This window comes from Phyllobates terribilis, unplaced genomic scaffold (genome assembly GCF_046119375.1).
Source record: "Phyllobates terribilis strain yellow unplaced genomic scaffold, ASM4611937v1 Scaffold_1__5_contigs__length_1240528914, whole genome shotgun sequence".
Lineage (NCBI taxonomy): Eukaryota > Metazoa > Chordata > Amphibia > Anura > Dendrobatidae > Phyllobates > Phyllobates terribilis.
This window is the reverse complement of record NW_027362761.1, coordinates 1,227,789,946-1,227,805,352: the sequence shown is the minus strand read 5'-3', so window position 1 is coordinate 1,227,805,352 and position 15,407 is coordinate 1,227,789,946. Positions and strand designations below refer to the sequence as shown.

Below are 15,407 nucleotides of genomic sequence, written 5' to 3'. Positions count from 1 at the left end.
ATCCATAGACATTAATATGGAGGAAAGTATGTGCCCCCCACATCCACCTCCAGGGGCTTCTCTGCCCTCATCTACATCCATAGATATTAATATGGAGGAAAGTATGTGCCCCCCACATCCACCTCCGGGGGCTTCTCTGCCCTCATCTACATCCATAGACATTAATATGGAGGAAAGTATGTGCCCCCCACATCCACCTCCGGGGGCTTCTCTGCCCTCATCTACATCCATAGACATTAATATGGAGGAAAGTATGTGCCCCCCACATCCACCTCCGGGGGCTTCTCTGCCCTCATCTACATCCATAGACATTAATATGGAGCTGTCCTCTGCAGATATTATGGCTCCCGCTCTCCTGGGAAGGATTTCTACAAGATTTTTGAAGGCGTCTGTGGGAATTTTTGCCCCCTCATCCAGAAGAACATTTCCCATCACTGGAGCTGAGGGTCCACGGATGCCCCCTGATAACAGCCCATAGCATTATCCTCCTCCACCATCTGTACAGCGGCACAATGCAGTCAGGGGGTAACGTGCTCCTGGAATCAGATGCAGATAGAGAAGTGCGATCCGTCACTGCACAGGACACGTCTCCTCCAGAGTTCAGTGGTGGCGGCTTTACACCACTCCATCCGACGCTCAGCATTGTGCTTGGTGATGTAAGGCTACCTACAGCTGCTCAGCCATGAGGCTCCCGGCTGGGGCGCAGTGTTTGTTCTGATATCAGAGGAGGTCTGGACTCTGCAGTTATGGGGTCAGTGATGGGGAAGATTCAGGAGGAAGAAATGTCATGGATGGACCTGTTAACCTCGGTGGCTCCTATTACAGGACCGCGCTGGTATCAGTGACCTCTGCACCACTGGCCGATATGTCACATGGTAGAAATGGCAGACGGTGTTGTGGGGGCACCGGGCTTGATGAGAAACCTGAGTTCAGTGACTAGGAGGTGGGGACGATACTTTTCTCCATACAGTGTCTATCTGCGCTCAGCTATGTGTCTCAGGAAAAAAAGGGATGTGATTTCTTAAGGGGAGGCTTAAAGGGGTTGTCCACTACTAAGACCACCCTTTCTCAATCCTTGTATTTCTCCCCATTAAAGCAATAACGCCTATAGTGATCTCTGGTGCCGGTTCTGCGGTGTTGGTGCTGGCTCTCCCAGGGATTGTGTGACATAACAATCTGTGTGACCAATCAGCTGCGGCCGCTCTCTTATTTCCTCCAGAAGTCTGATTTGTCCATAGGAGGAGAGATCACATGACATAATGTCGCACGAGCCCCGGGAGGATCAGTGCAGACACCGCTGGTATGGCACTGGCACCGGAGGGTAATATAACTGGTATTATGTTACTGGGGTGAAACATAGGGATTGAGAAGTGATGTCCAAGCAGTGGACAACCCCTTTAACACACAGAAAAGATAGGTTAAAGGTCAGCCAAGAAGTTACCAAAGTTAGATGCAGGTGTGTAAAGGTGCAGGAAGCATCGTGAGCCGATCACAGGCGAGGAGGTAAAACAAAGCGTGGATCACATAACACAGCGGCCGGTCCCGTCTGTACCTGGAGACACCAACAACTGCTCCAAGACTAGAGCTCCACTTAGTGGTCACTAACACTAATGTGCACATGTAGGTTTCCAGCATAACAGACGATCTAAGACTCTAGAATGTCCCACATGGAGCCGACGTCACCAGCCGCATGTACAGACGGGCGCAAAGTCATGGCTGCTGGGCTCCTCTGACAGCCACACCATATACAGTGTTTACTACACAAGACAGAAGAGTCACCAAGGCACAGGCCACAAAACTGCTGACAACTCTCTCTACTCCTAAGGACTGCTGACAACTCTCTCTACTCGTGGGCTGCAGACAACTCTCTCTAGTCCTGTGGGCTGCAGACAACTCTCTCTAGTCCTGTGGGCTGCAGACAACTCTCTCTAGTCCTGTGGGCTGCAGACAACTCTCTCTAGTCCTGTGGGCTGCAGACAACTCTCTCTACTCCTAAGGACTGCAGACAACTCTCTCTACTCCTGTGGGCTGCAGACAACTCTCTCTACTCCTAAGGACTGCAGACAACTCTCTCTACTCCTGTGGGCTGCAGACAACTCTCTCTACTCCTAAGGACTGCAGACAACTCTCTCTACTCCTGTGGACTGCAGACAACTCTCTCTACTCGTGTGGACTGCAGACAACTCTCTCTACTCCTGTGGGCTGCAGACAACTCTCTCTACTCCTAAGGACTGCAGACAACTCTCTCTACTCGTGTGGACTGCAGACAACTCTCTCTACTCCTAAGGACTGCAGACAACTCTCTCTACTCCTAAGGACTGCAGACAACTCTCTCTACTCCTGTGGGCTGAAGACAACTCTCTCTACTCCTGTGGGCAGCTGACAACTCTCTCTACTCCTGTGGACTGCAGACAACTCTCTCTACTCCTGTGGGCTGCAGACAACTCTCTCTACTCCTAAGGACTGCAGACAACTCTCTCTACTCCTAAGGACTGCAGACAACTCTCTCTACTCCTAAGGACTGCAGACAACTCTCTCTACTCCTGTGGGCTGAAGACAACTCTCTCTACTCCTGTGGGCAGCTGACAACTCTCTCTACTCCTGTGGGCAGCTGACAACTCTCTCTACTCCTGTGGGCAGCTGACAACTCTCTCTAGTCCTGTGGGCTGCAGACAACTCTCTCTAGTCCTGTGGGCAGCTGACAACTCTCTCTACTCCTGTGGGCTGCAGACAACTCTCTCTACTCCTGTGGGCTGCAGACAACTCTCTCTACTCCTAAGGACTGCAGACAACTCTCTCTACTCGTGTGGACTGCAGACAACTCTCTCTACTCCTAAGGACTGCAGACAACTCTCTCTACTCGTGTGGACTGCAGACAACTCTCTCTACTCCTAAGGACTGCAGACAACTCTCTCTACTCCTGTGGGCTGAAGACAACTCTCTCTACTCCTGTGGGCTGCAGACAACTCTCTCTACTCCTGTGGGCTGCAGACAACTCTCTCTACTCCTAAGGACTGCAGACAACTCTCTCTACTCCTAAGGACTGCAGACAACTCTCTCTACTCCTGTGGGCTGAAGACAACTCTCTCTACTCCTGTGGGCTGCAGACAACTCTCTCTACTCCTGTGGACTGCAGACAACTCTCTCTACTCCTGTGGGCAGCTGACAACTCTCTCTACTCCTGTGGACTGCAGACAACTCTCTCTACTCCTGTGGGCTGCAGACAACTCTCTCTACTCCTAAGGACTGCAGACAACTCTCTCTACTCCTAAGGACTGCAGACAACTCTCTCTACTCCTGTGGGCTGCAGACAACTCTCTCTACTCCTGTGGACTGCAGACAACTCTCTCTACTCCTGTGGACTGCAGACAACTCTCTCTACTCCTGTGGACTGCAGACAACTCTCTCTACTCCTGTGGGCAGCTGACAACTCTCTCTACTCCTGTGGGCTGCAGACAACTCTCTCTACTCCTGTGGGCTGCAGACACCTCTCTCTACTCCTGTGGGCTGCAGACAACTCTCTCTACTCGTGGGCTGCAGACAACTCTCTCTACTCGTGGGCTGCAGACAACTCTCTCTACTCCTAAGGACTGCAGACAACTCTCTCTACTCCTGTGGGCTGAAGACAACTCTCTCTACTCCTGTGGACTGCAGACAACTCTCTCTACTCGTGGGCTGCAGACAACTCTCTCTACTCCTAAGGACTGCAGACAACTCTCTCTACTCCTGTGGGCTGCAGACAACTCTCTCTACTCCTGTGGGCAGCTGACAACTCTCTCTACTCCTGTGGGCTGCAGACAACTCTCTCTACTCCTGTGGACTGCAGACAACTCTCTCTACTCCTAAGGACTGCAGACAACTCTCTCTACTCCTGTGGGCAGCTGACAACTCTCTCTACTCCTGTGGGCTGCAGACAACTCTCTCTACTCCTAAGGACTGCAGACAACTCTCTCTACTCCTGTGGGCTGCAGACAACTCTCTCTACTCCTGTGGACTGCAGACAACTCTCTCTACTCCTAAGGACTGCAGACAACTCTCTCTACTCCTGTGGACTGCAGACAACTCTCTCTACTCCTAAGAACGGCAGACAACTCTCTCTACTCCTGTGGACTGCAGACAACTCTCTCTACTCCTGTGGGCTGCAGACAACTCTCTCTACTCCTGTGGGCTGCAGACAACTCTCTCTACTCCTAAGGACTGCAGACAACTCTCTCTACTCCTGTGGGCTGCAGACAACTCTCTCTACTCCTGTGGGCAGCTGACAACTCTCTCTACTCCTGTGGGCTGCAGACAACTCTCTCTACTCCTAAGGACTGCAGACAACTCTCTCTACTCCTGTGGGCTGCAGACAACTCTCTCTACTCCTGTGGACTGCAGACAACTCTCTCTACTCCTAAGGACTGCAGACAACTCTCTCTGCTCCTGTGGACTGCAGACAACTCTCTCTACTCCTAAGAACTGCAGACAACTCTCTCTACTCCTGTGGACTGCAGACAACTCTCTCTACTCCTGTGGGCTGCAGACAACTCTCTCTACTCCTGTGGGCAGCTGACAACTCTCTCTACTCCTGTGGGCTGCAGACAACTCTCTCTACTCCTAAGGACTGCAGACAACTCTCTCTACTCCTGTGGGCTGCAGACAACTCTCTCTACTCCTGTGGACTGCAGACAACTCTCTCTACTCCTAAGGACTGCAGACAACTCTCTCTGCTCCTGTGGACTGCAGACAACTCTCTCTACTCCTAAGAACTGCAGACAACTCTCTCTACTCCTGTGGACTGCAGACAACTCTCTCTACTCCTGTGGACTGCAGACAACTCTCTCTACTCCTGTGGATTGCAGACAACTCTCTCTAGTCCTGTGGGCTGCAGACAACTCTCTCTACTCCTAAGAACTGCAGACAACTCTCTCTACTCCTGTGGGCTGCAGACAACTCTCTCTACTCCTAAGAACTGCAGACAACTCTCTCTACTCCTGTGGACTGCAGACAACTCTCTCTAGTCCTGTGGGCTGCCGACTACTCTCTCTACTCCTGTGGGCTGCAGACAACTCTCTCTACTCCTGTGGGCTGCAGGCAACTCTCTCTACTCCGGTGGGCTGTAGCTGGAGCGCCGGTCTCCATGTAGCCGATGCCTTTTCAGATCAGGTGTTGTCCACAGTTTTCACACTATTTCCAATAACTCTGAATACTGTCAGTAAATTGAAATACTTTGCGGCTAAAATCCTCTGACCTAGTTCTGCTCTAACAGCTATAAATCTTGATCAGAAGTGAATGTTCGCTTCATTAACAGCAAGCAGTGATCTAGATGAGGAGCGGATACTTGGTCTATTAGAAAAGTTTCCGTATTTATCTGTCTAGGACGGAATGGCCTGGCCCTGGCCCTGTGTTTTCCTGATCAGCACCGATAGATATGGATGGTACCTTGTAGCCCCTCTGACACTTCCCTGGCCATAACGTGCCACCTGGACCCCTCCTGTATAACCCGTTCCCGGTAATCTTCTATACGGTGAAAGTCACGTATGATATAAAGATGTCAGTGGCGTCGGAGCTTCTTGCAGCACCTGGACAGGGCGAGGACATGATAGTCCATGGAGCAGAGGACACTGGCTCCTTCGTGGTTTAGTCAGTGAGATAGTGGCCCCCGACTGCAGCTAGTGGTGGCCCTAGTGGAGGCCGGTGGCTCTTCATGGCAGCCTCTTGATAAATGTGCATTATTGCCTCCCTCACGACTAATCCCGGGAGGACGGGAGGGTCCAGTCTTGTAGCTCCTGGCGGGGCGTCCTCTGCCGCCTCATATAAATAACAGTATAGATATATTTCTGAATAAAATATGGATATATATAATATACAGATCTATATGTATATCTCACTGGACTCAAAACACAAAGAAGATCAACACAGACATCGGGGCCGGGCCCCGTCCTCCGGGGCCCCTTGGCAGACCCCCAGGGGGTTTCTTGGCTGTCGCAATGAACTCACATGGAACAAGGAGGAGGAACACGAGGAGGAGTCCTGTAGACGGACCTGGTCCTGACCTTCCCGGCTCTGCGCTTCCATCTTAAGGCCTCCCAGAAACTCTCGGGTACGGATATTTGGCAATAGGCGAGTGCGGCCCTTCCCATGAGGAGACGGCGCCGTTAAATCTGATCGCAACCAGTTTGATCCGCAGGGGTTAGCAGCCTTCCTCCACCTTTATGTGTAAGATCTTGGAGAATCCCGGCCTCTTCTTAAGAGCCTGCAACACAAGAAAGGTCAGGTGGTCAACGTGCAATGTTACTGTCACGGGTTTACTGCGACAGTGAGAAGACCTCAGCGTCTGATTCCTCCCATTCCTACAGTGATTAGGAGGACTTCTCCTTCATATTATACGGTGCAGGTTTCTTCTAGCAGTGCAGGGGTTAATCTGCTCAGTTGTGAGCTCCTGGAAGCTTTCCTGCATTAAGGCTCTCAGCTGTTAGCCACTCCCCTCTCCTATATATTCTGGACTCTGGCTAGCACTCATTGCCAGAGCTAGCTTCATGCTGCATGGTTCAGGAGTGGGTGGAGAGTTGTTGTTTGAGAAGGCGTTTGGTGGATTTAGCTAAGACTGTTGTGTGGTTTTGGTTGTGTGTAAATCCCCTCCTTCTCCTACTTTAGCTTTCACCCATCTTCCACTCCCCGGATGTTTTCCTCTGTTGTTTGTGTGTATATTTGTATGATTGGTATTTTTAGTCTGGTTGGTGTATCGCGATATACTACTACTCCCCTCTTCCCTGGGTGGATTGAGGAGGTCAGACAAGGTACGTGGCCCTGGCATCTTCACATTCAGAAGTAATCCGGGGAACAGGGCCAGTTAGGGCGGCCCTAGCATTAGGAACAGGGAAGGAGCCCCTGGTCCCGGGAGACCCGACAAGAGAGTCGTGACATTAGCTCTGGCCGAAACCATTTTTTGATCCATCATGGATCCCATCACTGCTCTGACAGGGCAACTGCAGCAACTCAGCATGGAGGTGTCAGGTCTTCGCACTGTTATGTAGAACCCTAACACATCAGCTTTGGGGACCGTGACTGCCAGTCTACCATTAGTGGAACCCAAGATCGCTTTGCCTGACAGGTTCTCTGGGGGGCGTGACAAGTTTGTTGTTTTCAGGGAGACCTGTAAGCTATACTTCAGCTTACGTCCTTTCTCCTCAGGAACCAAGGAGCAACGGGTGGGGATAGTAATCTCGCTCCTTCAGGGTGACCCCCAAGAGTGGGCATTTTCTCTCCCATCGGACTCCCAGTTGCTCCGGATGGTGGAGGAATTTTTTATGGCACTGGGTCATATATACAACGACCCCGACCGCATTTCCCCGTCCAAGCTTCAGCAAGGAGACCAGCCGACGGAGGAGTATTGCTCCAAGTTTCAGAGGTGGTCCACTGACCCTAAGTGGAATGACCCTGAACCCTGTAGCCAGTTCTGTCAAGGGCTATCGGGGAGGGTGAAGGATACCTTAGCCATGTATGAGACTCCAGTTTCCCTTGAGGCGGTCATGTCTCGGCTATCCGGGTGGATCGCTGTCTTCGCCAGAGACATAAAGAGACACCTCAATGTGTGGGAGGTCCAGGGCAAAGGGAACCGTGGTCTGAGTCAGCTGAGAAACCCATGCAGTTGGGTGAGAAGACTCGTTCTGTTGTTCCAACTGTAGTTCAGAGTAAAGGGGGAATGTGTTTTTACTGTGGGAGAAAGTGTCATTTCATGGGTGCCTGTCCTTTCCTACCTCACCGTAAACAGCCACTGGAAAACTAAGAAGCCCGGGTTGCGGGGAGGTTAGCAACCCGGGTGTACATATTTCCTCTGTGGGTAGGTCACAATTTTTTCTACAGGCTAAAATCCATCTGGGAAAAATAAGGTGATCATTTCGGCCTTTCTGGACAGTGGGCAGGGTTTAATTTGATTGATGCCAGGTTCGCCCAGGTCCAGCACCTCAGACCACATACACTGTCCAGACCATATCGAAACTGACTCCGCACCCTTGAGCCAGGGGCATTTTACTCAAGTCATCAGAGGGTTACATCTACAGGTAGGGGCCATGCACTCAGAATGTATTGACTATTATGTGCTAGAGGTCCTGCCCTCTCCTGTTGTTCTGGGACTACCTTGGCTCACGCTGCACAACCCTGTGGTAGATTGCCAGACTCCGAAGGTGGTAAAGTGGAGCGAGTATTGTCAAGGACACTGTTTGGGCACCCAGCTAGGCAGGTTGGATTCCCAGTCTCTGCCTAAATACCTGTCTGACTTTGGGGATGTGTTTTTGGAGCAGGGGTGTCAGGAACTCCCTCTCCATCATCCTTATGATTGCGCCGTTAATCTTGTTCCTGGGGCCAAGCTGCCTAAGAGCAGACTTTATAATATATATGGTGTGACGACACAGCTGATAATCTTAATCAACCAGACGATTAGATTTGTTAAGCCAAGAGAAATACACTATTGTCTTTATGTTGGCTTGTAAATGTATGTGTATTTCTGTGGCTGGTCAAGGACAGACCAGTATTTGTATAACCCTGAATGTTGTCTTGTATTGGTCTGTGAACAATGATGTTTGTTACTATGCTAATTGCATATTATACTAAGCTAGCTAGATGTTTATTTAAAGAGACCCCTGCTATACCAACTATGTAAATTGATTAGCTCAAACAATGAGACCTGAGTGAGCCCTGCACCTTTATCCCTTGACATGTGAATGATGACCTTACACAGATGTAAATAAAAACAGGGATGTCTGTTGTGCTACAAGCAGAATCAATGAGCATCAGAAAGACATTACAGGGAGAATCAAGGATCAGAGACTCTCTCAGACCATCAGCTTGGAAGCATAGCTTTAACCAAAGAGACACAGATTTGGATTCTCCATGATTCCGGTCAGGGTATATGGCCCTGACTGGAAAGATACATGGATCTGCTCCATTGACCATCAGAGAGCCCATGGAGACATTCGGAGAAGCCAGATTGGGACCAGTCGGTCATCTGATCCCATGGAAACACTCACAGAGGCCAGGGTGGGACCCTCAGGTTTCCTGGCCTTGTACCTTGATGCTGGCTTCCTAAGCTTGCCGCTACCTCATCTCTGTGGGGGTCCGCCAAACGTGGGGGCAGGGCCGGCATCAGCACCCGGCGCAGCCGTGCAAGTCCCGGGGCCCTGAGCAGGCGGGGGGGGGACCACTCACCGTAGGGCACCCCGCCACGCTATGAGCGGAGGAGAGCGGTGTCAGCGCCCGCTGCCCCCCGCTTGCTCAGGGCCCCGGCGGCACAATACCTCCCCCGTTCCTCCGCAGCAGCTCCGGTCTTTTTCCGCGTCCTCTGACTGTGACGTCTCAGGTCAGAGGGCGCGGTGCCGTCTTTACACCGCGCTCTCTCCTGAGCCGTCACAGGCAGCTCAGAGCGGGAAGACGACGGCGACGCTGGAGTCCAGAGCAGAGCAGCGGCAGCAGGTGAGGAGAGTATTTGATTTTTTTTTTTTTAATGTATGGAGGCATGAGGCATTATAAGGGAGGGGGGGGTGACATCCTGCATGGGGCATTATAAGGGAGCGGGGGGGGGTGACATCCTGCATGGGCATCATAAGGGAGGGGGGGGTGACATCCTGCATGGGGCATTATAAAGGAGAGGGGGGGTGACATCCTGCATGGGGCATTATAAGGGAGAGGGGGGGTGACATCCTGCATGGGGCATCATAAGGGAGGGGGGTGTGACATCCTGCATGGGGCATTATAAGGGAGAGGGGGGGGGTGACATCCTGCATGGGCATCATAAGGGAGGGGGGTGTGACATCCTGCATGGGGCATCATAAGGGAGGGGGGGTGACATCCTGCATGGGGCATTATAAGGGAGAGGGGGGGTGACATCCTGCATGGGCATCATAAGGGAGGGGGGTGTGACATCCTGCATGGGGCATTATAAAGGAGAGGGGGGGTGACATCCTGCATGGGGCATTATAAGGGAGAGGGGGGGTGACATCCTGCATGGGGCATCATAAGGGAGGGGGGTGTGACATCCTGCATGGGGCATTATAAGGGAGAGGGGGGGGGTGACATCCTGCATGGGCATCATAAGGGAGGGGGGTGTGACATCCTGCATGTGGCATTATAAGGGAGAGGGGGGTTGACATCCTGCATGGGGCATCATAAGGGAGGGGGGTGTGACATCCTGCATGGGGCATTAAAAGGGGGGGAGTGACATCCTGCATGGGGCATTATAAGGTGGGGAAGTGACATCCTGCATGGAGCATTAAAAGGGGGAGGAAGTGACATCCCGCATGGGGCATTAAAAGGAGGGGGGAGTGACATCCTGCATGGGGCATTATAAGGGGGGGGGGGTGACATCCTGCATGGGGCATTATATGGGGGAGAACAGCCTGCATGGGGCATTATAAGGGGTGAACAGCCTGCGTGGAGCGTTATATGGGGGCCAGTATTCGGTATGGAGCGTTATACGGGGGCCAGTATCCTGTATGGAGCGTTATATGGGGGCCAGTATCCTGTATGGAGTGTTTTATGGGGCCAGTATCCGGTATGGAGGGTTATATGGGGGCCAGTATCCTGCATGGAGCGTTATATGGGGGCCAGTATCCTGTATGGAGTGTTATATGGGGCCAGTATCCGGTATGGAGGGTTATATGGGGGCCAGTATCCTGTATGGCGTGTTATATGGGGCCAGTATCTGGTATGGAGCGTTATATGGGGGCCAGTATCCTGCATGGAGCATTTTATGGGGGCCAGTATACTGTGTGGAGCGATTCGCTGGTTTCTGAGCTATTGTAGAATTTACAGTAGATATCGCTCATGTAATGTAGTAAGTGAAATCTTTGGCCTTGTACTATATATATATATATTTCTCTGCGGTATCTGTGCATCATGAATCGTGGTATGTGTTAAAGGGGCCACTGAGACTCTTTCGCCCGGGGCCCAGAAAAACCTGGAGCCGGCCCTGCGCGAGGGGGGGGGGGCACTGGTTGAGGTAGTTGGCACTGGAAGTCCCAAAGTCGCAGCTATCTATCCCAGGCGAGCCAGCGCAAGGGTGAGACGGTGTAATGTTCCACCATCTTGGGCACCTGCTGGGACTGTTCTATCTGTTTATTGTCGGTTTTGTGGGTCAGTAAAGTATTGCCACGAGGTTTTACCCCCACCCTGTGTTGTCTGAGTAGTATAATGCCCATGGAAGACCCTAGGTCTTCACATCTGGTCCAGATAAGAAGGCCATGAAGGACTAAATCGCGGAGAGTTTGGCAAGGGGTTATATCAGACCATCCTCATCCCCCGTTGCTGCGGGGTTACACTCCTGCCTAGATTTCCGCGAACTCAATCAGATCATGGTCCGGGATCCATACCCTCTCCCTCTCATCCTGGACCTATTTAATCAGATCTTAGGAGCAAAATGGTTTTCTAAACTGGATTGGAGGGGGGTGTATAATCTCATTCATATTAAAGAGGGGGATGAGTGGAAAATAGCCTTCAATACACATGAGGGACATTATGAAAACCTTGTGATGCCATTTGGGTTGACTAATGATCCCACCGTCTTTCAGCACTTTGTTAATGACATCTTTAAGCACCTGCCAGGTAAATTTGTGGTGATCTACCTTGATGACATATTAATTTATTCGCCTGACTTTGAGCCACATCAGGTACATGTCAGGCGGGTCTTACAGACACTCAAGAGACAATAAATTATTTGTCAAACCAGAGAAGGGCATGTTCTCAGTTAATGGGCTATATTTTATCGTCCGCTGGTTTTCGCATGGATCTGGCGCAAGTCCGGGCGGTACTGGATTGGGATCATCCTGAGGATTTAAAGGCGTTACTAAGTTTTTTGGGTTTTGCCAACTACTATCGCAAGTTCATCAAAAACTTTTCGGTAGTGGCCAAACAGCTGACTGATGTGACCAGGAAAGGGACGAACTTTTCCAAATGGTCCATTCCGGCCAGGGAGGCATTTAATACCTTGAAGGAGTGTTTTGCATCTGCGCCGATTCTCATACAGCTTGACGTCACTCAGCCATTTATTGTAGAAGTTCACGAGTCTGAAGTGGGGGTGTCCACTAGTAAATGGTGTCCGTGTGCATACTTTTCTAAAATACCGTCATCCGCTAAGAAAAATTATGACATTGGTAACAGGGAACTCTCGGCAATCAAGTGGGCCTTTGAAGAGTGGCATCATTTTCTGGAGGGTGCAGTTCAGGGTTCTTAATAGTTTGAAGAAGATGGAGTCCAAATATAAGAGTGTGGATGATCGGAGACGTTTTGTGGGTCCGGATCAGTGTGTTAGTGATTTGTTATGGTTTAGCTAAGACTGTCCCCTTCTTCTCCTACTTTGGTTTTTCCCCATCCTCCACTCCCCGTGTTTTCCTCTGTTGTTTGTGTGAGTATATTTGCATGATCGGTATTTTCCTTTATCCCTGTTTGTATTACCTTGTTAGTCTGGTTGGTGTATTGCCATACACTACTACTCCCCTCTTCCCTGGGTGGGGAGGGAACAGACTGAGAGTGGATTCAGGAGCTCAGCAAGGGACGTGGCCCCGGCGTCTTCACCTTCAGAAGTAATCCGGGGAACAGGGCCAGCTAGGGCGCCCCTAGCGTTAGGGACAAGGAAAGAGCCCCTGGTCCCGGCATACCCGACAACAGAGTCGTGACAGTTACTGGCCCTAAACATGGCCATACGGGGGCAAGACAGGGATGGACTGTGGTTACAGAGGGTATCATAGGGTCACCTGCAGCCCCTGAGCTGCCTAGGATGGCATTGTGGGGAGCGGCCGGACAGTATGGAGGCCCGAGAGTACGGAGGCCAGACAGTACGGAGGCCGGAGTCACCTGCAGCTTGTTCACCATCTCCTCAAACAGTTTCTGGGCTTCGGGGCTACTCGGGTCCTTAAAGTAATCAGCAATCCCGACCTGCACCACGATGGACTTCAGATTGCGACACACACCTAGAGAGAAAGACGACAGTGAGGGATGCCATCACCCCTGGCGGAAGCCATCACTCCTGGTGGATGCCATCACACCTGGCAGACTGCACCGCATGGGAGTTATACTCACTATTGAAGTGCAGCAGAGCCTTGGGAGTGACCGGGGTGGAGGTGAGGACCAGCATCTCCAGGCCCTTTAGACCCTCCCTGCAGACCTCTGCTGCCACCTCCTGGTTGATCTCAGTGACGTGGTCCAGCTCCAGCACCTGCAGACGCATGCAGTTCCGCGCTGAGGGGGGACAAGATGAGGTGAACGGCACTGAGACATAAACCGCGCTTCTAAGACTGCCAGGTCTGACGCTGCACTACATCACACTGCACCTGTGCCTTCCACTATGTGATATCAGGCCTGACACTGCACTACATCACACTGCACCTGTGCCTTCCACTATGTGATATCAGGCCTGACGCTGCACTACATCACACTGCACCTGCACCTTCCACTATGTGATATCAGGCCTGACACTGCACTACATCACACTGCACCTGCGCCTTCCACTATGTGATATCAGGCCTGACGCTGCACTACAGCACACTGCACCTGCGCCTTCCACTATATGATATCAGGCCTGACACTGCACTACATCACACTGCACCTGCACCTTCCACTATATGATATCAGGCCTGACGCTGCACTACAGCACACTGCACCTGCGCCTTCCACTATGTGATATCAGGCCTGACGCTGCACTACATCACACTGCACCTGCGCCTTCCACTATGTGATATCAGGCCTGACGCTGCACTACAGCACACTGCACCTGCGCCTTCCACTATATGATATCAGGCCTGACGCTGCACTACATCACACTGCACCTGCACCTTCCACTATGTGATATCAGGCCTGACACTGCACTACATCACACTGCACCTGCGCCTTCCACTATGTGATATCAGGCCTGACACTGCACTACATCACACTGCACCTGCGCCTTCCACTATGTGATATCAGGCCTGACACTGCACTACATCACACTGCACCTGCGCCTTCCACTATGTGATATCAGACCTGACACTGCACTACAGCACACTGCACCTGTGCCTTCCACTATGTGATATCAGGCCTGACGCTGCACTACATCACACTGCACCTGTGCCTTCCACTATGTGATATCAGGCCTGACGCTGCACTACAGCACACTGCACCTGCGCCTTCCACTATGTGATATCAGGCCTGACACTGCACTACATCACACTGCACCTGCACCTTCCACTATGTGATATCAGACCTGACACTGCACTACATCACACTGCACCTGCGCCTTCCACTATGTGATATCAGGCCTGACACTGCACTACATGACACTGCACCTGCACCTTCCACTATGTGATATCAGGCCTGGCGCTGCACTACATGACACTGGACCTGGACCTTCCACTATGTGATATCAGGCCTGGCGCTGCACTACATGACACTGGACCTGGACCTTCCACTATGTGATATCAGGCCTGACGCTGCACTACATCACACTGCACCTGCGCCTTCCACAATGTAATATCAGGCCTGACGCTGCACTACATGACACTGGACCTGCACCTTCCACTATGTGATATCAGACCTGACGCTGCACTACATCACACTGCACCTGCACCTTCCACTATGTGATATCAAGCCTGACACTGCACTACATCACACTGCACCTGCGCCTTCCACTATGTGATATCAAGCCTGACACTGCACTACATCACACTGCACCTGCGCCTTCCACTATGTGATATCAAGCCTGACACTGCACTACATCACACTGCACCTGCACCTTCCACTATGTGATATCAGGCCTGACGCTGCACTACATGACACTGGACCTGCGCCTTCCACTATGTAATATCAGGCCTGACGCTGCACTACGTCACACTGCACCTGCGCCTTCCACTATGTGATATCAAGCCTGACACTGCACTACATCACACTGCACCTGCGCCTTCCACTATGTGATATCAAGCCTGACACTGCACTACATCACACTGCACCTGCGCCTTCCACTATGTGATATCAGGCCTGACGCTGCACTACATGACACTGGACCTGGACCTTCCACTATGTGATATCAGGCCTTACGCTGCACTACATGACACTGGACCTGCACCTTCCACTATGTAATATCAGGCCTGACGCTGCACTACATCACACTGCACCTGCACCTTCCACTATGTGATATCAGGCCTGACGCTGCACTACATGACACTGGACCTGCACCTTCCACTATGTGATATCAGGCCTTACGCTGCACTACATCACACTGCACCTGTGCCTTCCACTATGTGATATCAGGCCTGACGCTGCACTACATCACACTGCACCTGCACCTTCCACTATGTGATATCAGACCTGACACTGCACTACATCACACTGCACCTGCGCCTTCCACTATGTGATATCAGGCCTGACACTGCACTACAGCACACTGCACCTGCACCTTCCACTAT

At 51.6% G+C, this 15,407-nt stretch overlaps 1 protein-coding gene across 2 annotated transcripts in view; it reads right to left on the bottom strand.

Annotated features, from left to right (window-relative positions):
- Positions 1-4,524: 4,524 nt before the first annotated feature.
- FBXO41 (F-box protein 41) overlaps positions 4,525-15,407 on the bottom strand; it is a 348,646-nt gene continuing 337,763 nt past the window's right edge. For both annotated transcript variants that reach the window (XM_073649898.1, XM_073649890.1), the window contains 3 exons: positions 13,051-13,209; positions 12,826-12,941; positions 4,525-6,235 (listed from right to left, as the gene is read on the bottom strand). In XM_073649898.1, the coding sequence (XP_073505999.1) occupies positions 6,173-6,235; positions 12,826-12,941; positions 13,051-13,209 (338 nt within the window). In that variant the 3' untranslated portion in view covers positions 4,525-6,172. The remainder of the gene's footprint in view (positions 6,236-12,825; positions 12,942-13,050; positions 13,210-15,407) is intronic.